At 40.9% G+C, this 24,030-nt stretch overlaps 2 protein-coding genes and 1 pseudogene across 2 annotated transcripts in view; 1 reads left to right on the plus strand and 2 right to left on the minus strand.

Moving 5' to 3' along the window:
- Positions 1-2,136: 2,136 nt before the first annotated feature.
- On the plus strand, positions 2,137-2,449 carry LOC140599321 (small ubiquitin-related modifier 2 pseudogene; annotated as a pseudogene).
- A 638-nt stretch (positions 2,450-3,087) lies between these two features.
- Positions 3,088-24,030, minus strand: part of LOC112912714 (uncharacterized) — a 58,590-nt gene continuing 37,647 nt past the window's right edge. The window contains 1 exon segment of the mRNA XM_072761595.1: positions 3,088-4,352. Coding sequence (XP_072617696.1) covers positions 3,088-4,352 — 1,265 coding nt within the window.
- LOC140595233 (KRAB domain-containing protein 5-like) lies at positions 9,936-17,732 on the minus strand. The gene is made up of 5 exons (XM_072737908.1): positions 17,664-17,732; positions 17,389-17,451; positions 15,404-15,530; positions 14,189-14,284; positions 9,936-10,003 (listed from the first exon to the last, which is right to left on the minus strand). The coding sequence occupies exons 1-5, from the start codon at positions 17,730-17,732 to the stop codon at positions 9,936-9,938; spliced, it is 423 nt and encodes a 140-aa protein (XP_072594009.1).

A 24,030-nucleotide genomic window follows, 5' to 3' on the forward strand; every position in this document is an offset into this window, starting at 1 on the left:
GTACCTGGAAAAACACCACCAAATTTTATGGGAAAGTACGTTGTTTTTCATAGGGTATTACATGAGTTATAAACACACTGTTAGAGTCCTACCAAAACTAGAATGGGGGAAATCTTTTTTTCCCAAGTGCACCATAATTAAAAACACTGCACGATGTAATCCCTTTATTTTATAATGACCCGTGCAGTGTCTTACTAGTCTTTGACTTAAAGTCTACTTTGATTGATGTAAGCATACCCATCCTGATTTCATCTGGTTTCTATTTGCATGGTATATATTTTTTCCACACCTGCACTTTCTGAGTGTGTTCTTAAGGCTGAAGGAAAATATACTTGGCTCTTCTATTTCTTTCCATTCAGCTATACCTTTTAATTGGAGAATTTAGTCCCTTTATATTTAAAGTAAGTAGAGATTAAAGTACGGAGTTACTGGTGTCATTCTTTCGTTTCCTGTCTGTTTTAGAAATATTTGCTCTCTTCTTCATTTGCTATTTATCTTTGTGATTTGGTGATTTTCTGTGGGTGTATACTTCGATTATTTTCTCCCTATCTATTATGTATTGACTACAGGTTTTTACTTTCTGGTTACCAAGAGGCTTAAAGAAAGACCTCATTTAACAGTTGATTTTAACTTGTTAACCGCTTAATTTCCATATAAAACTTTTCCAGGCTTGAGAGAACTCTTAAGAAATATGAATTTCCATTTGTATGCCATCCTAGGGAAGACTTATCTACTCTCTTTGTGGTATCTGTGCTGATTTCCTCATTGGAACCACACCACCTAATGTTGAGAATTCAACTTATAACCATGGCTATTATCAAGATTCGTCAGTATTTTACAGGACTGCCACCTATTTGTCCTTAAAGAACAACTAGCAAACCATTTTATTTAAACTATCCACAAAGATTTTTTAGTTTTAATGAATGGAGAATGATACTCTGAAACTTATTTCATGGTAACTTACATTAATGTTATAACCATGAACAGGATCTACATTTAGATCTTTATATATTCTAATTCATGTTGTTGTTCATCTTCAATGGGAAATGAGGTCAGCATGAGACCCACCGAAGGAAGAAGGGCATCTCCTTTTGATGCAGCAACAGTCAGCCATATAATTTCATATACCAACTAGGCATCCATGAATTTTCTGAAGTACAAAATGCTTTAAATGTACTAGTCACCAACCTTACACAGGGTCAGTAGAAAACAAGCACATCGAAATTATACCTTTGCAAAAATCCATCCCTTGTATCTTTTGAAGCATAATACATTATCCTCACGTTTAATTATATACTATTCCTTGAAGGTATTTGATGTAGAGTACTGTCTAAAAAGGGTAACTTATATACGGCTTTCTATTGGTTTGTGACATTTATTGATATTTGATGTTCAATAAGCACATTTCTAAAAATTTATGTCTTTCAACTTACTTTCCTTTCTGTAATCTCTGATGTTTTCTAAAGTCTACATATGAAAACAAGGTCTTTCCTCATTCATCTGTTTGTAGGTTTTGAATCTAGTATGCATTTTGGAATTTTTTTTAAAATTTCTTTTTATGGTAGTCACACAGAGAGAGAAAGAGAGGCCGAGACATAGGCCGAGGGAGAAGCAGGCTCCATGCACTGGAAGCCCGACGTGGTATTCGATCCCGGGTCTGCAGGATCGCTCCCTAGGCCAAGGCAGGCGCCAAACCGCTGCGCCACCCAGGGATCCCACATTTTGGAATATTGATTAAGGAGTGAATTCCAGTAAAGGAACTGCAACTTTTACACTTTATGGTTTCTATCCCTTATGATAGTATGACGCAGAGTAACTCCAGAGTTCTATCTAGAGGTTTATCTGGATGTAATGATGTTGTAATGACTTTCCTCAATGGTTAGTGTGCTTGCCAAATCTGTGGTATTTGTAAAATCCTCTCCACTATACATTTTCTGATCAGGAATCATGGTTTGTCATTGTTGAAAGGCCTTGCCACATTCTTTACACATATTTCATTACTCTCTGTTATGAATTACCTAATGGGGAGTAAGAGGAGAGCAGTACTTACAAATCCTCTCATAGTTGTTTCTTCTGCCACGTCTGCTATTTGTGTACTGTCGTTGGGGACCCGGTAGTTCTGAGAAGAGAGAGCTGAGGAGATGCTGGCACTCTCAATGGCCGAAGAAATACCCAATGAAGGAATCAAGACTGAGAACAATGATCATAATAATTCAAAGGTGATGGGGCACGATTGCTTTGTAGTACAGTTAAAGATGAAGAAGCGTATACCGCATGAAATAAACTAATGAAAAAGTACTGTGAACAGTAAGGTTTGTCAATGCAATAGGTCACAAGATTTGATGGGCATCCAATAAAGGAAAGAGACACACCTGCTCAGCTGGAAAACGGAGGAGAAAGATACAACTGATGGGTTCCAGCACCAGAGAGGTGTCTACTAGAAAGGGAACCTGTTCCTTGACAACTCTGCTCCTCCAGACCAAGAAGGGGTTTCCTCTGTTCTTTCATTTTTTCCTTCCCCATTTTTTATTGGACATAAGATAACTGTGTCTATGCACAAGCATATGGCTTTCAAAAAAAAAAAAAAAAACTAAAAAAACCCCAAAAGAACTAAATGGCCAATAGTACAGTTTGATCAACACCAAGAGGAGATACGATTAGGGGAAAAGTGGTTCTGTGAAAATACTCTTTTCCATTAATGCTGCAATTATTCAGCTCTTATCTTTACATTCCATGAGTTACTTTGCTCTCACAGTTTGACAACAACTATAAAAGAACATTGCATACCTTGTTAGATTGGATAATTTTTAAGTTTTTCATTTATCATTGTAAAATCAAGGAATACTTATATAATTTTGTTGTATACAGTTTTAGATGTAGGGCAATCGGTCTTAAAGAAGGGATAAATTACTGTAAAAAAAAAGAATCTTGATCATTTTCGTTCAAGTCAAATTTCTTGTTGCTTAAAAGAACTTAAAATTATTTTCGCACAATCCTAAAACTTTGAAGCTTTGCTCTAGTATGACTCCGTTGATAATGAGTGAAGTTTGAAAGGTGATTAAAGACTCACCACATTCTTTACATTCGTTAAGGTTTCTCTCTAGTATGAATTCTATGATGAGTAGTAAGGTGTGAGTGCTGGGTAAAGGCTCGACCACATTCTTTACATTGGTAAGGTTTCTCTCCAGTATGAATTCTGTGATGAAGAGTAAGGTTTGAGTGCTGGTTAAAGGCCTTGCCACATTCTTCACATTTGTAAGGTTTCTCTCCAGTGTGAATTCTGTGATGTTGAGTAAGATATGAATGCCAATTGAAGGCCTTGCCACATTCTTCACATTTGTAAGGTTTCTCTCCAGTATGAATTCTGTGATGTTGAGTAAGGCTCCAGAGCTGTGTAAAGGCCCTACCACATTCTTCACATTTGTAACGATCTCCTGTAATATGAATTCTGTGATGTTTAGAGAGGTGTGAAGGCTGCTTAAAGGCTTTGCCACATTCTTTACATTTGTAAGGTTTCTCTCCAGTATGAATTCTGTGATGCTGAGTAAAGCTTGAGTTATGTTTAAAGGCCTTGCCACATTCTTTACATTTATAAGGTTTCTCTGCAGTATGAATTCTGTGATGTTGAATAAGACCTGAATGAATCTTAAAGGCCTTGCCACATTCTTTACATTTATAAGGTTTCTCTCCAGTATGAAATCTGTGATGCTGAGTAAGGCTTGAGTTATGATTAAAGGCCTTGCCACATTCTTTACATTTATAAGGTTTGTCTGCAAAATGAATTCTGTGATGTTGAATAAGACTTGAGTGAGTCTTAAAGGCCTTGCCACATTCTTTACATTTGTAAGGTTTTTCTCCAGTATGAATTCTGCGATGAATAATAAGGTGTGAGCAATGGATAAAGGCCTTGCCACATTCTTCACATTTGTAAGGTTTCTCTCCAGTATGGATTCGCCTATGTGTATTTAGGGATGAGCAGACCTTAAACGTTTTACCACATTCTTCACATTTGTATGGTTCCTCTATAGTACGCAGTCCATGACGTTGAGGTAGTACTGGGTCCAAGGCAAAATCTTTGCCACATTCCTTATAAATGTCACTTTTCTCTCCACTATGGGCTGTCTTATATATACTTAGCCTTGATGCTTGACAAAACATGTTCCCAGGTTGATTACACCTGAATGGGTTTTTTCCCACATGAATTCTCTGTTGATCATCAACATTGGAGGACTGGTTAAGAGCACTCTCACATTCACTTTTAGGATTCCCTCCTGTATTCATACTATTATGTGCACTAAGGTTAGAGTTTTGATCAAAGACTTCCCCACATTTACTACACTCATGATGGTTCCCTAGAAACTGAGTCCACACACATGGACTAACATTGGAGCCCTGGTTAAATGTTCTCTCAGATTCACTGCACTGAGCACCTCTGTCTCCACTGAACAGGCTCTGGTAATTTGGTAGGATCGACTCCTTAGTGAAACACCTCTCAAATGGATCCTGTTTAGCACTTTGTTCTTCATTTTTAAATCTCTGATGTTTAGAAATATTTGACTGAATAGTCAATCCAATTCTTTTTTCACAAGGGTTCAAATAATTATTTTCAGCCTGGACTAGGTAACTTCCCAGATTTTCCAAACTGTCGTCGTTCCCTAAATATGTAAGTTTGAAGATTTGATTTGAGCTTTTGTTTTCAGAAACACACTGCTTTGTGGAAGTAGCAGACTTAAAAAGGGAGGTTACTGAAAATGTTCTATATCCTTCACCATTTCTGGCAGGGAGATTCTTATTATGCACAGATATCTTAGTATGGTTGTGGCCTTCATGATGTCTTTGATGCCCTTCACTCTCTCCATCATCGTCCCAATCTGTCATGAAGTGTAAATTCTGAATGGCATTATTTTTTAATCTACCCATTGACACTCTTTGGAAAGAAGCTTCGATGCTTGGCTTTGACAGCAAGCTCTGGGTGTCACGAGAAGATATGGCTGAAAGAAATCAAGAAAGAGAAATCTAAAATTAATCCACCTACTACTCTCAGATGAATATGCTGACAACCACTAATAGATAACCTGAAAATCAGTCAGAGAACATCAGCATGATGGCTCGGAAGGAATCATCAGGACTTTGTTCCTCAGTGGACACATAAACTAACACAGAATGTACTGACCACATAGCCTCATAGATAGCGGTAGTACTACAGCTATAGTAGTAGTACTGTAGTACTGTCATGCTATAGTACAAATTACTTTCTTATATCACAAAAAATAAGGAAAGTCGCATGAGTCCAAAGTTTGCAAAAGGGAGGAAATTTAAACATAAACAGAAAAGAAGAAAAGAGGAAACAGCAAAAATAGGAAAATATAGGGCAGCACGCGTGGCTCAATGGTTTGGCGCTGCCTTCAGCCCAGGGTGTGGTACTGGACTCGGTATCGAGTCCCACATCTGGCTCTCTGCATGGAATGGAGCCTGCTTCTCCCTTGGCCTCTGTCTGCCTCTCTCTCTCTCTCTCTCTCTCTCTCGTGAATAAATAAAAACTTAAAAAAAAAGGGAAATTATCAACAACAGGAAGAGTTGGTTTTCAGGAAAGATCAATAAAATTGACAGACTTTTAACAAAATCAAAGAAGAATGAAAAAAAAGGTAAATTAAAATCAGAAGTGAAGTGACAGCAGACAGTATTAACTGATACCATAAAAAAACAAATAATAAGAAGTGACAATGGATAACTATAGGCCAAGAAAGAGATACCAACAATGTGTATAAATTTCAAAAAGATGGGATCCCGGGGTGGCGCAGCGGTTTGGTGCCTGCCTTTGGCCCAGGGCATGATCCTGGAGACCCGGGATCGAATCCCTTATCAGGCTCCTGGTGCATGGAGCCTGCTTCTCCCTCCGCCTGTGTCTCTGCCTCTCTCTCTCTCTGTGACTATCATAAATAAATAAAAAAATTAAAAAAAAAATTTCAAAAAGATGTAAGCTCCCTAGATTTCAGGATTCCAATAAATATTTCATGAAGAAATATTTAAAAAGTCACAATTGATCTACAACTACTAAGTAGATGGAAAAAGTAATTTAAAACTTCCCAACAAAGAAAAGTCTTAATCCAAATGAATTCACTGGGTAATTCAGAGATTTAATGTAAAAGTACCTTTTTTTTGTTTAAATATTTTGTTCCTTTATTCATGAGAGACACACGCAGAGAGAGGCAGAAACACAGGCTGAGGGAGAAGCAGGCTCCATGCACAAAGCCTGATGTGGGACTTGATCAAGAGACTCTGTTTCACGCCCTGAGCCAAAGGCAAACGCGCAACCGCAGAACCACCCAGGAGTCCCATGGAAAGGTATCTCAAATCTCTTCCAACATTTTCAGGGAGGGAAGAGAAGGGAAATTATCAAAATAGTCTCTGTGACTCAAGTGTTACCAGGTTGTCAAAGGCAAAGGAAGACTGTACAAGTAAAGAAGATTACAAACTACTACCTGTGAGGTGCAGTTATACAAAGTCCACAATACAAAAAGCAAACTAGCACACTGAATCAAAAGCACGTTTTACAACACAATTAAAGGCAATTCTTCCTGGAATTCAAGGGTGTTTCAACATATGGAAAACTATAAGTTAAAGGCTCCACATTAACAGAATGAAGATCAAAAATGGCAATCATATTGCTGCAGAACAAGAATATGAGCATACTGGACAATGTTTCACTATTAAAAACACTCAAGAAAGTAGGAATAGAAGCAAACCACCTTAACTTAATAAAGGCCATATAGGTATGAAAACCTGAAATCTAATATATTCAATAGTAAAGAAAAACTGTAAGCTTCTTCTGTATGATCATAACAAAGGGATTGCACTTCTATTCAACACAGAACTGGATACTCTAGTCTGAATGGGAAAAAAAAAACATAAATGAATCCAAATGGGAAAAGAAAATGCAAGTTTATCTCTTTACGGATGACATCCTTAAAAAAACCCTAAAGAATACTTATTTTTTTGTTGTTTTGTTGGCTATCACGGGTATTGTTTATTTCTACTAATTTTTTCTAAGACACACTCCATTTTCAATTTTTTTAATACTATAAATGCCTGAATTAAGTTGCAGTTTCAACTTTTTTCTTTTTTTTTATTATATTCATTTCTTTATCATAGTAGGTTCTGTACCTAACATGAAGCCTAACTGGCTAACTGGGTCCTGAACCCAAGACCCTGAGATGGAGACCTAAGCTGAGATTAAGAGTCAGATGTGTAACTGACTGAGCCACCTAGACACCCCCAACTTTTCTTCTAAAGGTTACAAGACAAGGAACGAGAAAAGGAAGAAACTTAGCTGTGATCAAGTAGAGAAAGGAACTAACAAAGAAAATCAGAGATAGAGACCATAATAAACAGTAACATAACATTGACATAAATGCCCAGATTTTCCAAAAAATAATCAAAATTTTCACTACATTAACTAAGAAAAAAGGAGAGTAGCCTCAAAAATTAAAACAAGAAATGGGACAGAAAACACAACAGATAACTACAGAAATACATAGTGTGATAACAGATCGCCATGAACAATTATATACGAACAAATGAGGTAACTTAGAAAAATCCCAGATAATTCCCCTATATATATATATAAAACTACCAAGATTGAAATATAAATCTTAAACCCAACAAGTAGATCTTCACAGACCAGTAACAAGAATGAAAGTTGAATGTAGGATAAAAAAATTTCAGGCACAGAAAAGCCCAGGACCACAACCTTCGCTGGTCAGTTCTACCGAACATTAAAATGATAATAATAATTAATGACAATCTTCATCAAAATCTTACAAATAGTGGAATGGACAGATCATATTCAACATCATCCTATGAGGCCCAGCATTACCCTGGTACCAAAGCAGGATAAACATCGTACAAGAACAAAATACTCCAGTTTGTTTGATATACGTGTTGCTACTCTGGCCTTCTTTTGACATCCATTTGCAACTACAATGTTTTTCCCTGCAAGTGTAGCGAGTACCTAGCACCATAGAACCAGATTCCAATACCACTGACCATATCCCCTCTGCTATATCCTTTAGCCTCATGATTTATCTATTCTATAACTGAAAGCCTATACCTTCCATTCCCCTTTACCCAGTTGGCCCATCATCCCTCTCCATTCCACTCCAGAAAGCACCAGTTCTGTTTTGTTTTTGGAGTGGGTCTGTTTCTGCCTTTTTTGTGGTTTCTTGCCATTGATGACAATGAAAATAGACCTAGGAAGTATTGTGTGGACACTGTAAATAGACCTAGAAAGTACTGTGCTGATAAGTCAGGCAAATAAAAGCAAATAACACATGATTTCACTTATAAGTGCAGACTAAAACACAAGTGAAAAAATAAATAAAAAGGAGAAACAGATGCATAAATATCAATTTCATGTTTTTATTTTTTAAGATTATGTTCATTTATTCATGAGAGACACACAGAGTGAGGCAGAGAGAAAGGCTGAGGGAGAAGCAGGCTCCCTGCTGGGGATCGATCCCAGAACCTGGGATCACAACCGGAGCCGAAGGCAGAGGCTCAGTGACTGAGCCACCCAGGTGCCCATCAACTTCATTTTTAAATAAACTCATGGATAATCCCAAGAAATATAAAAATTACATGTTCCACATATTCTACAGTGGAACAAGCTTGCCTATAACAGTTTTCCAATGCTAGTAGAAGACAGAGGCTCTCAGATTCAAATCCAAGGATCTTAGGGTTCATGACACATGAAACAGAACAAATTTCTTGATCACGCTAATTTCACTGGCCAGCTCCAAATCCCCATTTCACACATGTAGATGCTGCATGTGCAGTGGGTTTGTGTCACATCTTGTGAGACCCTGAGCACAGGGAACCCCAATATCTTGAAGGAGCAGAGAGCATATCTTCCTGAACCTTTGCCATAAAGATGATATCTGTTTTCCTCTACAGTTAACAAATCTGTCCTCCACCTAAGGGTAAGATATTATCACTATATTTCAAAGCATTTTAAAAAAAAAATAAAAACAAAGCATTTTAATATTCACTCATCAGCGGAAAGTCAATTAAGTATAAACACTTTCAGTGCCTCTATCCTTAACATACACAGTAATTTAAACCCATAGAATCCTTTCCCAACAATATCCACCACTCAGTCTGACCCCAGCATGTCTCCTGACTAATTTTCCCAGATATGCACCACCTCATCAAACACTCATTAGCCTGACAAAGGATCTGGGAAAAAATCTATTCAATGTGGGTTGCCTGTGTGGCTCAGTCAATTCAGGGTCTGACTCTTGATTTCGACTCATGTCATGATCTCAGTGGTTGTGGGTTCAGGTTCCTCAACAGACTTTGGACTCGGTGCTCAGCATGAAGTCTACTTGAGATTCTCACCCTCTCCCTCCCACCCCATCCACATACACCCTCTCTGTAAAATAAAGAAAGTCTTTAAAACTTGAAAAAAGCAGTTTACATCAGGAAATATTTTTCAAGGCTATCATTGGCAGGATACAACGCAGAAGAATTGGGTGACTTATAACATTCACTTCTGCGCTGTTCCTGTGGGGCTTGCATTCAACCACGTAAACAAATCCCAGAACTCATGAAGGTCTACCTTAAACTTCTGTAGTGAACTTGCAGGGGAGATGTGTGAAGAAACACCTAAACTGTGTAGAAGCATATTAATTTACATGTAGTTGATGACAGATCTTGTACTTCTAAACCAGGCAGAGGCAGGTCCTGGAAACAGTGCAATCATGCGTCATTACAAGAAAATGGCTGAGAATTGGGAAACACATAGGATTTAGGGCAGAGATGTTCACCACCCATCAACAAGAAATATCATAAAGAACAACATAAGGGCACTTGGGTGGCTCAGTCGGTTAAGCCTTAGCTGAGGTCGTGATCCCAGTGTTTTGGGACTGAGCCCCATGTCAGACTCCCTGCTTGGTGGAGAGCCGGCTTCTAACTGTCCCTCTGCTGCTCCTCTTGCTTGTGCTCTCTGTCAAATAAATATATTAAATCTTAAAAAAAAAAAAAAAAAAGAACAGGGCAGCCCGGGTAGCTCAGCGGTTTAGCGCTGCCTACAGCCGAGGGCTGGAACCTGGAGACACGGGATCAAGTCCCATGTCGGGCTCCCTGCATGGAGCCTGCTTCTCCCTCTGCCTCTGTCTCTGCCTCTCTCTCTCCTTCTGTGTTTGTCTGTCATGAATAAATAAGTAAAATATTTAAAAAATAAAAACATTAAATTAGGGGATCCCTGGGTGGCTCAGCGTTTTGGCGCCTGCCTTTGTCCCAGGGCGCGATCCTGGAGACCTGGGATAGAATCCCACATCAGGCTCCCGGTGCATGGAGCCTGCTTCTCCCTCTGCCTGTGTCTCTGCCTCTCTCTCTCTCTCTCTCTCTCTGTGACTATCATAAATAAATAAAAAATAAAAAAAAAAGAAGTGTGATAAAAAAACATTAAATTAAAAGAAAAAAGGAACAATATAGACATGACGAGACCACGTAAATGAAACAGGTGATGACAAGGACAAACGTTCTTTGGGTGGCTCTGAAATGAGGTGAAGATTGGGAGGAAATGTTGATCTTATTATGAATACAGCTGACCTACTGCTTGTGCCTGGAGTGGATGAAAATCATGGAATTGCTGGTCCAGATCACAAGCTCACAACATGGTATCAAGGAATAACAACAATAGTCCATAAAGCAAATGTATCATTTTGATAAGATATCACAACCTTTTTTTTTTTTTTTACGATTCTATTTTTTATTCATGTGAGACACAGAGAGAGAGAGAGAGTGAGGCAGACACACAGGCAGAGGGAGAAACAGGCTCCAGCATGGAGCCCAAGGAGGGACTCGAACCAGGGTCCCCAGGTTCAAACCCCAGGCTGCAGACGCCGGTAACGCTGAACCACCCGGGCTACCCGAAATGACTAATGAAAGCAAATGAAAAGAAACCATAATATAACACTTTCAGAATATACTTCAATTTGTTATCCTTGTTGAGAAAACATGAAAAAATCGAAAACCTCAGTCACTACACAGAGAACAATGACACTTAATACATCTCTGATTGATATAATACAGATCATTATGATGCTTTTAGAAAAACAAAGGATTCTATCTCTGTGGTCTTAGTATATGAGAAAATTTCTAAAATGATAAAAACTACCAACCATAAAGTTTGATATGACAAATTGGATTACATTAAGAACTTCTCTGCATCATAAGCTCAAGAGACAGAAATAGAGTGAGAGAAGGAATAAAGGACCCATTCTCATAATATATATATGGATCTATAAAGCCTGAAGAAAAAAAATACCAAAACAGAAAAAATAGGCACAATAACCCAGCAGACACTTTGAAAAAGAGATTGTCAAGAGATGAAGAAGAGCCACATCAAAGAGACTAAGAAAGTTTGTGACACTTGCCCACAACAGCAGCTCACCCTCCCTGACACTCGAAGGCCACCCTGTGGAAAAACTCGTACCTCTCCTCAGGAGAGAAAGAAACGACTGACCTGTAGGTTCAGCGATCTGGCTTCTTGGCTGCTGCCGGAGGGACTTGTTTCTGTCACGCATGACATGGAAGCAGAGGGAACGACAGCACCCTCTGGATGCATTGTGGTGGCTGCTCAGACAGAGGGTGAGTGTTCAAACAAGAAAGAGACTACAGAGGTCAAGCAGAGGAAGGAATCATGTTAGGCATGGGACTCTTAATGTCGGTTCAGATCATGGTCATGATCCTTCAGATGGTCTCTGAACTCTGGACTAGAAACTGTCATCCGTGGGGCACCTGGATGGCTCAGTCGGTTCTGCGTCTGCTTTCAGCTCACATCCTGATCCCAGGGGCCTGGGATTGAGCCCAGGTCAGGCTCCCTGCTCAGGGCGCACTCTACTTCTCCCTCTCCCTCTGGTCCTCCCCTGTGCTATGCTCTCATTTGCTTTCTGTCACTCTCAAAAGAATAGATTAAAAATCTTATGGAAAAATTAAAAGAAAAAGAAAATTGTCATCGTGTAACTAAATACACAAGTAAAACCAAAACCACAACTAACTAATGTAGTGGAAAGTCCAAGACAAAAGGAAGCACATTGTTATGGAATGACAAAGCCAGAATAAGACAAAATTTAACCCTAGAAAAGTGACATTAAAATAGATGCATTAGGGATCCTTGGATGGTGCAGCGATTTGGCACCTGCCTTTGGCCCAGAGCGCGATCCTGGAGACCCGGGTTCGAGTCCCATGTCTGGCTCCCGCTGCATGGAGCCTGCTTATCCCTCTGCCTACGTCTCTGCCTCTCTCTCTCTCTCTCTCTCTGTAACTATCATAAATAAAAATTTAAAATAAAATAAAATAAAATAAAATAAAAGAGATGCATTAAAAATACGGGATCACTAGGTGGCTCAACGGTTTAGCGACTGCCTTCAGGCCAGGGCATGATCCTGGAGTCCCAGAATGGAATGAGTCCCACATCGGGCTCCCTGCATGGAGCCTGCTTATCCCTCTGCCTGTGTCTCTGCCTCTCTCTCCATCTCTCATGAATAAATAAATAAATAAATAAAATCTTTCAAAATAAAAAAACACCAAAGAGATGCATTTTTCTCAAGGAAACTTTCTATAAAACTAATTTTAAACTCTATGTATCATAAAAAACAAGCATGAATTATTGGCTGGTTTTCACTGACCACAGTATAAAAAAGAATGTTCATTAAAATGAATCATTAAAAGCTGTAAGTGAAAATCATATGAACAACCACTTAAAAAGGCATTATACAAATGTATTATTTTAGTAATATATCCCTCCTTGAACAGAGAATTTAAGGCTACAACCCACTCCTTAGAACCAAGGAAATAAACAACATCTTCATTTCCAAATAAACACCAAGAAAGTTGCAAAATATGCTGAAGGCCACTATACATAAAATACATATTTGGGATCAAATTCAGATATATTCCAAGGAAAGTAGAAGAAAAACCCAATGACTAATTGTCACTGAAGTAAAATTACATTTATGAACAAAAGCTTTCTTTAATATACAGGAATTATACGAATTATACCTCAGTGCTTTTTTTTTTTCTTTAAGACTTTATCCATGTATTTGAGAGAGAAGGAGAGAGAGAGAGAGAGCACAGCAGGGGAAGGGCAAGGAAGAACCAGACTCCCCACTGAGCAGGGAGCCCAATGGGGAGGGGCTGAGCCCCAGGACTCCAGGATCATGACCTGGGACCAACTGACTGGCCACCCAGACATCCCTCTACCTCACATGCCCATGTCATATCAGAACTTTTGATCTAATAAATAACAGATGAATCTCATATATAATGAAGAAAGTGAAAACACACTTGACAAAATAAAAAGAAATTTCTGTCATACAAGACAAATTCATCCAATGATGCAGTTATTAAGAAAGAAGGTAAAAACTGAGAATTTATTATGGCCTTCAAGTTCTAAGGTCTAAATGTTCTAGCTCCCCCATGGCATTAATTTAGTTAGGAATTCTAGGATACAAACAGATACGTTATATTATTTCACCACTGAGGAATGGAACACACTGTTATATCCTAATTTCAGTTCATACAAAGAAAAAATTAACGTTCAAGGTGAAATAAAGGATTAGATTTTCTTAGTTTAGGGAGGTGCTTTGTTATCTGATGAAATTACTGAGTGTCAATTTTGTACAATCAAGATTAAAGCCTCCATAACGTTGGAATGCATAAGGCAGAAAACGTGGTACCTGTCTCCAGTGTTCCCAGGATTTCTGCACCAAACCCCAGTATGCCCACCACTACCCCGACAGGCTTCTCATGACGCAAAACAGAACTTACAAAGGGCTAAGTCTATGGATCCTGAGAAACAGGGAGACTTCCCCAGGACCCTGACAGCAATGGAGAACCTTTCAATGATGGAGACCCTCCCACTCCCAGGGGAGTGTCCTGGCCCTCCCTGTGGAAGTGATGGACCATCAGTGGAGCTGAAGGAGAATCCTTAGAGAAGCTAAGAGCTTGATAATGGTGGATAGCACATGTCCCTCTGTGACAGGGAGAAAAATATAAATATAAACTAGGTTTCTCAAGAGTGTATCCATTCAAGGAGAACTACTCCCACCACAATTTAAGGTCTCTCTTTCCCCTTCACATGTGGACCGCACCTCTGTCATCTGCCTCATCCATTTCCACTTACCTGGATGGATGGTTACTCTCTTCTTTCTCTTCACACTCCAAGGCTCCTTCTTTTGCTCCAAAAAGGAGACCAGGTCTGGCTTTGACACAATGAGGCCTGGTTATTAGGAAAAAGAAAAATGGGTATTGCTGGAGATGTTCAATCAAGTATCATGCTCAGTAGAGACCATAGGACAGTGTAAAATTATAGAAAATGGGATCCCTGGGTGGCGCAGCGGTTTGGCGCCTGCCTTGGGCCCGGGGCTCGATCCTGGAGACCCGGGATCGACTCCCACGTCAGGCTCCCTGCATGGAGCCTGCTTCTCCCTCTGCCTGTGTCTCTGCCTCTCTGTCTCTCTGTGTGACTATCATGAATAAATAAAATCTTAAAAAAACCAAACCTTTAAAAAATAAATAAATAAATAAATAAAATAAAATTATAGAAAATACCTTCCCAAATGCTACTGACCAACAGCCCCTTTAGAACCAGTAGGAGGGCACACCGGGTGACTCAGTGGTTTGTGCCACCTTCAGCCCAGGGTGAGATTCGGGAGACCCGGGATCCAGTCCCACATCGGGCTCCCTGCATGGAGCCTGCTTCTCTCGCTGCCTGTGTCGCTGCCTCTCTCTCTCTGTGTCTCTCATCAATAAATAAAATCTTAAAAAAAAAAAAAAAAGAACAAGCAGAAGGAGTTTCAAATATTCAAATCATGGCTTCTACTTCCACGGACTAGATACAATAATAATACATAAAAACTGGAGTTTAAAATTCGGCAGTACCATTGGATGCCTGTCAATGTTTAGTACTGACATTCATCAACAGAAATGATGATGCTCCTTAAGGAAGGAGAATTAGGGGGGAACCCCTGGTGGCTCAGCAGTTTAGTGCCTGCCTTCAGCCCAGGGCGTGATCCTGGAGTCCCGGGATCAAGTCCCACATAGGGCTCCCAGCATGGAGCCTGCTTCTCTCTGCCTATGTCTCTGCCTCTCTCTGTATTGTCTCTCATAAATAAATAAATAACATGTTTTTAAAATTTTTTTTAAAAAAAGGAAGCTGAAGCTAGAGCTGAAAAGGAAATATGAAGATTTTTCTCCACATCTACAAATCCCCATTTATTTCCCTTTTTGCATGGATCCGAATTCCAGTCATGCAGAGGAATCTTCTAAGAGTCAGTCTTCAAAGGAAGGAAGAAAACCCAGAGTGTGGTCTGCGAAACCTGGAAGGAGTCATCCTCACCCAAGGAGAGAAGGTTTCCATAGTTCTCTAACATCACATCCCTGTACAGTTCCCGCTGAGTGTGGTTCAGGCATCCCCACTCCTCCTGAGAGAATTCTATGGCCACATCCCTGAACGTCAGCAGTCCCTGCAATAAATACCACAGTTACCAAGTGGCCACAGGCAGAGTTCACAAGGTACCTAAGAGGAAAGAGGGAGTTAAATGTCACCCCCTAGATCCCATGATCTGACCCTTACTGCCTATGGGCTTGTACCCTCTTTGTCCCATATTTTTCTTAGCCTCTTCTTTCTACCTTAATCTTTTACTTCAGGCATAGACTCCTGTGATGGAAACAGAAACTATCCAGCAAAAGAGGATAACTCCCCTGTGAAAAAGGTTGGCCCGGGCCAATTTTAGCTTAACCCCTGACTCACAATTATGCAGTTGGACCAAGGAGTGACCCATGGAATGACCAACAGTTGCTTTGAACTCATTATAATACTAAAATCTCCACTCAAGGAGAAGCACAAACCTCATTTATATAACAAAGTACATAGAGAACTGTTATCCTCAGCTTCATATGCCACGTTCTACTTAGCTCTACATAAGATGACAAGGCTCCAATTTCTAAATATCTACCCTAACCCTAAATAAAAGGAAATCATTCCCTCTGGCTCTGGGAGTCTCTTGTTGGGAAGTTACTCTCTGTGATCTCTGTATTTGCTGCAAGTCAAGTTTCCTTTGTGTGACAACTCGACCTGGTGTAGTTTCTATCTGTGATTCCCCAAGGAGTGAACTCCTTTTAGCGAAGTTCTACTAGAACTGGTTCTGGGTAGGTCAGCTTCCTGCTTATGCACTAAGATGGTGTTTAACACAGTAATATGCTCTAATGTATTGTCCAACTTTGACATAAGAGGATGGCATATGATTCAGAAAACCATTATGAATACTGTATGTTTATCCAAAATAATTTATAAATAAAGGTGTTGGGACATCTGGGTGGCTGGGCAGTTGAGCATCTGCCTTGGGCCCAGGGCATGATCCCAGGGTCCCAGATCGAGTCCCACGTGGGGCTCCCTGCATGGAGCCTGCTTCTCCCTCTGCCTGTGTCTCTGCCTCTCTCTCTCTGTGTCTCTCATGAGTAAATAGATAAAATCTTTAAAATAAATAAATAAATAAATAAATAAATAAATAAATAAATAAATATCTCAACAGAGGCATAACAAATTCCTGAGTACTGTAATTTATATCATGCATTATAGGTGGTATCTATTTTGTTTCAAGATTTTATTTATTTTTTTGAGAGAGAGAGAGAGTGCAAACAGGTTGGGAGAGGGAGAAGCAGATTCCTTGTGAAGCAGGGAACCCAATGTAGGGCTGGATCCCAAGACCCTGAGATCATGACCTGAGCTGAAGGCAGATGTTTAACGACTTCACCACACAGGCACCCACAGTTGTGTTTACTTCTTAGGTGGAAAATTTTTGTGGGTTACAAATGTACTTATCAAAGTCCAATGTGAATTAGAATTTTATTTTCTTTTTTTTTTTAAATATTTTATTTATTCATGAGAGACACAGAGAGAGAGAGAGAGAGAGAGAGTGAGAGAGAGAGGCAGAGACACAGGCAGAGGGAGAAGCAGGCTCCCTGGAGGGATCCCTATGCCGGACTCCATCCTGGGTCTCCAGGATCACGCCCTGGGCCGAAGGCAGGCGCTAAACCGCTGAGCCACCCAGGGATCCCCCAAATACAATCTTCAAAAATAAAAAATAAATACAGTTTTGGTGGCTTATTGGAAGCCCCGTTGTAGAGAAGGGAAAGACGGTGATGGGGAGAAGTGTTCTAAGATCGAACCTTGAGTATTGTATTTGAAAAGGTTTTTAAAAATAGGTGAAACCACAAGGCAGAAATATCAGAGCTAGAGGAATCAACATTTGCAATCTCCAAATGCAGGGAATTTCAGGCAAAAAAGGCAAAGCGGCCTCTCACCTGGGACACAAGGCTTACCTGAGACCGCGCCATTTCTGCTCCCTTCACCTGGTCCTCTGGCTGCTCTCGCACAAGATCTTCCTGGAGATCAGGAGAATACACCTTTAAAGCCGGCCACAGTCTCTCCACCTATAAACTGCTCCCCTGCAGGCAGGACTTTGAAATGCACAAAAAGCCCAACTTCCTAGTCCTTTGGGCCTGGAGCTGTTGAGAAGCTGTGACCTCCCACCTGGAACTCAGGAACTGATTTTCCTTCTCTGCTTCCAGGGGCCCTCCCCTCCCCAGATGCTCACAGATTCAGCTACAGCATAGGTCCCGTGTGCTGTGGCCCTAATCCTCCCTGACTCTGTCGTGGAGACCATTACCTCTCCTAAGGCGCAGCCTGCTCTCAATTCTCAGAAATTAACAGGAAGCCTTTCTCCTTAACTGCGGCCTCCCTGAGAATCACCTGGAGCACCGACTTAACGCTGTTGTTTCCACCATCAATTGACAGAATCAGAGGGGGAAGAACTTTTTTTTTTTTTAAGATTTTATTTACTTCTTCATGAGACACAGAGAGGCAGAGACAGGCAGAGGGAGATGCAGGCTTCTCGCAGGGACCCCCACGTGGGACTCGATACTGGGACGCTGGGATCACGTCCTGAACCAAAGGCAGACAGACACCCAACTGCTGAGCCACCCAGGCGTCCGGGGATGATCTATTTTGATACTCCAGGAAACATCAGGGGAGGTGACCGGGCAAAGCACCCCAACCCTGGCTGTGCGGTTACCAGATTTAAATCCACGGCTTCTTCACTGATAAGAGTTTCTTAAGATTTACACCTTCTCCCTCTTCCTGCTACACAAAGGGAGATACTCTTAGGAAAGGACCTTTCCTTTACAATTGCAAATATCTCTTACTTAAAGAATCGAATCGTGGGGGTCACAGCTTTTCCTGTGTCTTTTGTTGCTTTTTCTTTTTCAAGATTTTTTTTATTTATTTATTTGAGACAGAGAGAAAATGGAAAGGCTGAGCACAAGCAGGCAGAGAGGCAGAGGGTCAGAAGCAGGCTCCTCCTTTACCAGGGAGCCCAACCCGGGACTGAATCCCAGGACCGTGCTTCTCCCTCTGCCTATGTCTCTGCCTTTCTCTCTCTCTCTCTGTCTCTCATGAGGAAATAAATAAATAAATTCTTCTTACAAAATAAAAACTGCCTATAATTTTTTCACCAAAAGATTGGTTTATTTATTTTTTTAAAATATTTTATTGATTTATCACACACACACACACACACACACACACACACACACACAGAGGCAGAGATGCAGCCCAAGAGAGAGGCAGGCTCCATGCAGGGAGGCCTGATGTAGGACTCGATCCTGGGGATCCAGATTCTCGCTCTGGGCCCAAGGCAGGCGCTCAGCCGCTGAGCCACCCAGGGATCCCCTTTAAAGGTGGTCATTCAGGAATACAGAGAATTGCAATTAGGAACATAGAAACTGTGGCAAAACCATAGGCAAGTCCAGGAAACAAAGAGAGGCGGGCTTGGTTTGAGGAGACAAGCCTTAAGTTGAGAAGTCTGTTACAGAATAAAAATTATTTCTTGGAAAATGGTTTGAAGGACGGTGCGTTTTCACTGGTGAAGCTCTTGCCTGGGAAGGATAAGAAAAGCATCTCTTCCTTTGAAGAACCCGCCCCCCCCCCCCCCCTGCCCCGTGAGTAGGACCAGCCCTAATCCGGAGGCAGCCCATCCAGGTGCCTTCCTGGAATTTTAGCAATAAAAAACATTCTGTTTGTCCGGGATAAGAAAACCATTTCCGCCCACGCCCTGATTGAAATGTCCCTGAATAGGTTCATGTTGACCTTCTGAGAAATCAATAACCTGAATGCTATGTGATTCCCGCGATTCTTTTGTCTTTAAGTGGTTTTTTTGCCTTTAAAAGATGCCTGTAATTGCTAATCAGGGCTCTTCCTCCTCAGAGGTGGGGAGCCCGTTTGCGCAATCGTTCAATAAACCCGCTAATTGCATCTGCCTGTCTGGGGTCTGAGTCTCTGGGGCGTCCACCAGGACACGTTGGCACCCATGAGCCAGGGTCCAACACTTTTGGTTGCAATAGTAGGTATAAACCCCTTCCAAGGTCAAGCTTGTGTAAGGTCAAGATCTTCCCTTCCTGTTGGAACTGCCATTGACTATGAGCCATAGGGCTTAAGATCTCCCTCTGTGAAAACCTCCTGACTCCATTTTAGTGAGGGTTCCAATTACTAACTTTCAATCAACATTTGATCAATATATCAACATTTCCTTCACTCTCAGAGGGCAGCAAACATTCTCATCCTCACTTTGATGATGTTGACCTTTTTTTAGATTCCATGTGATTTCATACCAATTTTTTTTTCTGTGTGTGGTTTATTTATGTCAACAAAATATCCTCCATTTAGTGTGGGCCAAGCCCAGACTGCTCCATGATGGACCACTTTGGAGAAAGATGATTTTGATTTAAAAAGCAATCAAATGGGGCAGATTCAGGAAATGTCTTTTTCACGCCCTTCACTGACTAAAACGAATTTAGAGAGAACCTATCCCAGGCTGAAAGCTATCACCATATGTAACTACATTATTATATAAACTAAGTTTGAGAAACAGGGAGGACCATAGTTAGGCCTGTTTGAGAAAAGTTCTCTATGGCCTATCGTTTTTGAGTGGCCTCGATAATATTTGTTTATCAAATATTTCCTCGTTTCCTTCTTCCCTGTGAGTTGAATTTCTTCCCTTGGAGTTCCCAGACTTCAACCTTCTTCTTCTCAAAGACATATATCCTTTACTTTCCAGTCTTTGCAACACTCTGTTCTGTGGGGAGTATCCATATGTATGGTATAAATTTGATTTTCCTGTTTATCTTATGCCAATTTGATTCTTAGTCAATGAGAACTTCTTCAGATCTTCTGGTTTATGCTTTTGAATATTTCTCCAATCAATATTTAGCTCCTATTTTATACAACCAATGTTAAGGAAGAAAAAGAAACAGAAAGGCGGTGCCCGGTATCTACATTCTCAGGGAAAATATGAAACACTTAGTACCAACTGTGAGTATTATGAGAAATGACTAAAGTATTATGAGGATTAACTCACTTACATGTTCCTAAGGTCCCAGCAAAATATCATGAGTGTGCACAGAGTAAAAGCTCAATATATACTGCATTAATAAAATATCTATGCTATTTTCCAGATGTAGACTTTCTCAGACTCTAGCTTTGCCGAGCACTCCTGACTACATAAGTCTAACTCACTCCGCTATGCTCTCTAGCTGAAGTTTTGACTCATTGTAGCTTCTTGAGATTTCAACAGACCTCTGATGTGGGGGAAACAAGGAACCCGATGTTCCTGGAAGATCAAGTTTGACCATACTAGAAAGTGGCCTTCCCTGATGCCAGCAGGTCTCCTTGAGATCATACCAAGAACGATTAAGCACTGCAGCACTGCTTCCCTGCATGTCAATGCTCACTGCTCCTATGTGCCTTCCCCTGAAGGACTTCCTGCTTAGTCTGATTAATAGAGTGTCTTTGGACATAAATCCACCATGGTCTCCATCTGCCAACCTCCTGAACAAAGCAAATTTTCCCTTCCAACTGTGAAAATGAGTAATGGAATGCCTCACTAAAATGGAGTTGGCAAGGAGCTTTTCTGCCCTACAAACAGGTAGTCCATTGCAAACCCAGCAGGAAGAGATAGGCTTGATCTTATATGGCCTTGATCTTACTTATAGATACTACTCCTCTATTCCACCGGAAGGAAGAGACACTTATGTTTGAAAAATACTTTCCCTCCTCATGGGCATTTGAACAGAAATGGACTGACTTAACCGGAAGTCATCAAGAACTTCAATGGCCACAACTGCCTTCTTTGATCTTTCCAAAGGAACTTATTTTTAAAAATTTTATTTATTTAATCATGAGAGACAGGGAGAGACAGAGAGAGACAGAGAGGCAGAGACACAGGTAGAGGGAGAAGCAGGCTCCATGCAGGGAGCCAGGCATGGGACACGATCCCGGGTCTCCAGGCTCACACTCTGGGCCAAAGAAGGCACTAAACTGCTGAGGCACCCGCGATCCCCCATCCAAATGAAGTTTTATCAAAGATAAGTTGGACAACCATGGTTCTCAAATTGACAAAATTAAATGGGTTTCCTATTTTAATTGGTATTTTGAAGTTTTCAAACGCTATCAGGAATGTAATATCGCCTCATGACAACCTACACTTTCTCAAATACATAAGGTAAGTGGATAATTACAAAGATGAAAAGGGGCTTCTGGGAACTCTTTTTCCTCTCTCCTACCTTCTTTGTCAACTGCCTCTAGGAAGCCACCTCATGCTCAGCCCCTGCCTCCAGTGCAATCTTCCTTTCTTCTCTTCCATCCTAATTTCCACTCTCATTCTATCCTTTAGTTACACCTCCCTTTTCCTTTGAAGCTCCCTCTGCTACCTCATCCCCTGAATCTATTAAGAATCTGCCTTCCTTGAGTCTCTTGAGGACCTCAGTGGACCCAATGTCTCTTATTTTTCCTGGAGTAAGGCTGAACTTTGAGCTGAAGTTCCCTAAAGTTCCCGATAGTGACAAAGGATCCCAATAGGTTTGCTCAAGAATGTAACATAGTTATTCAAACTTCCCAAAGTGTTTTCTCAGAATTATATCAATCGGTCTACATGCTTGTTGGTGAGGGCCAGGTCAAACACTGCATGAAACTAGCTCAATGGGAACATCATGAGCAGAATCCAAAGCAACAAACCTGTAACTTTTGGCAAGATGCTACAAAATTTGCTAAAAGCCCCACTAACCAATTATGATGCATATTCCCAATCCTGTGGATTGGAACAAAATTCAGACTTGTACCCAGAAGACCAGTTGTTCCCTTCATGATGATTATGATCAACTTCAGTTGTCTTTAAAGAAATTTCTAGCCTTTATATGTTGAATCTGCTTCTGTAGTTTTTCATTCTACATTTATTTTTTAATTTTTGAAAAGTTTTTATTTATACATTTGACAGAGAGAGAGAGAGAGAGAGAGAGAGCATGGGCGGGGGGGAGGCGCAGAGAGAGAGAAGGACAAGCATACTCCGTGCTGACCAGGGAGTCAAGGGAGGGTTCAATCCAAGGACACTGGGATCCTGACCTGAGCCAAAGTCAGATGCTTAACTGACTGAGCCCCCCAGGTGACCCTTAACTCTATGTTTGTTAGTGGAGTGATCCAGGATCTTTCCCTTTTAATTAAAAGCATCAAGATGAAATGGGACATCATGTCCACCTCAGATTTAATTAATTAGACAAACCAGATTGCTCACACCCTGGAGAAGTCATCTAGAGGAAAGACCACTAAAAATTTTCATTATTCAACTCCAGCAAATGAATGCCCCTAAACAACAAGGGAAGCCTTGCTTCTGCAATTCCTTCAAGAAACCAGGACATTGGAGAAGAACAGTATTACACATTTAAGAGCTTTAGGCACCTTCAGCTCTTTAGCCAACTTTTTCAATGTCCTCCTGATTCTCAGTGGCAGGGCTCCAAGGAACTCTCCGGGCTTTTCCCAACCCTCCCTATCAATTGGCTTGGTGAAACTACTCTCCACGTTGGGAATAAATCTGTCTCTGTTCTTATTGACCCCTGAGCTACACCTCTCAGTGCTCAATCCCACTGCTATCAAGCAGCCCCTGCCTCAGAATACTAAAACAGTTAAAATATTATGGGTCTCTAACAAATCCCCCTGGGTGCCTGTGTCTGAACCCACTTCCTGTGTCTAGACCCTTTGAGCATTAGACAGTCTTTTCTCCTTAGTTCATCTGCCCCAAATATTTACTTACCGGCCTGAGATTTCTTTAAAAAATGTCATACTAGAATTTCTTCCTCCCAAAAGAGGAACATGATTCTAAAATCTCACAGTAGTAACCACACCTGGGAACTAGGGTAAATAAATGACACTTTAATATGTTTCCTATGCTCTGTCTCTGATAGCAATTATAGCTGAGGTTAGGGGTAGCAATCACTTCTATTGGATCAACTACCATCCTCATTTTTTAAAAAAGATTTTGTTTATTCATTCATGAGAGACACACACATAGAGGCAGAGACATAGGCAGAGGGAGAGGCAGGCTCCCTGAGGAGATTCTGAGGTGGGATTTGATCCCAGGACCCCCGGATCATGACCTGGGCCTAAGGCAGATGCTCAACCACTGAGCCACCCGGGTGCCCACTACCATCCTCTTTTTTTAAAAGAATTATTTATTCAAGAGAGACACAGAAAGAGAGAGAGGCAGAGACATAGACAGAGGGAGAAGTAGGCTCCTCGCAGGAAGCTCAATATGGGACTTGATCTCAGATCCTGGGATCATACCCTGAGCCAAAAGCAGATGCTCAAACGCTGAGCCCCCCAGGAGTCCCCACTACCATCCTTTTCATGAGGAAAATGTTCAACCGATATTGGCCCAATCCACAGTGCCCCTCCCATCAAGATTCAAATAGATCCTCAAAATACCTGTCTAGATTTAATCAATACCCTACACCTAAAGCAGCCCTTCAGGGCATCAAGCACATACCAGGATTACAAGGGTCAGGGCCTCCTTCTGTCCTAAGTCACTTCCTATAACATCCCTATTTTACCTGTGAGAAAACCCAAAGTCTGAGGATGGA

Source organism: Vulpes vulpes, chromosome 1 (genome assembly GCF_048418805.1).
Source record: "Vulpes vulpes isolate BD-2025 chromosome 1, VulVul3, whole genome shotgun sequence".
NCBI lineage: Eukaryota > Metazoa > Chordata > Mammalia > Carnivora > Canidae > Vulpes > Vulpes vulpes.

Excerpts from the sequence above, each read along its gene's own strand:
- LOC140595233 (XM_072737908.1), bottom strand. The coding sequence starts at position 17,732 with ATGGTCTCCACGACAGAGTCAGGGAGGATTAGGGCCACAGCACACGGG. Across the intron at positions 15,531-17,388 it reads CAGAAATGGCGCGGTCTCAG|GGACTGCTGACGTTCAGGGA; the intron begins GTAAGCCTTGTG and ends TATTTATTGCAG. Across the intron at positions 14,285-15,403 it reads TGGAAACCTTCTCTCCTTGG|GCCTCATTGTGTCAAAGCCA; the intron begins GTGAGGATGACT and ends CCTAATAACCAG.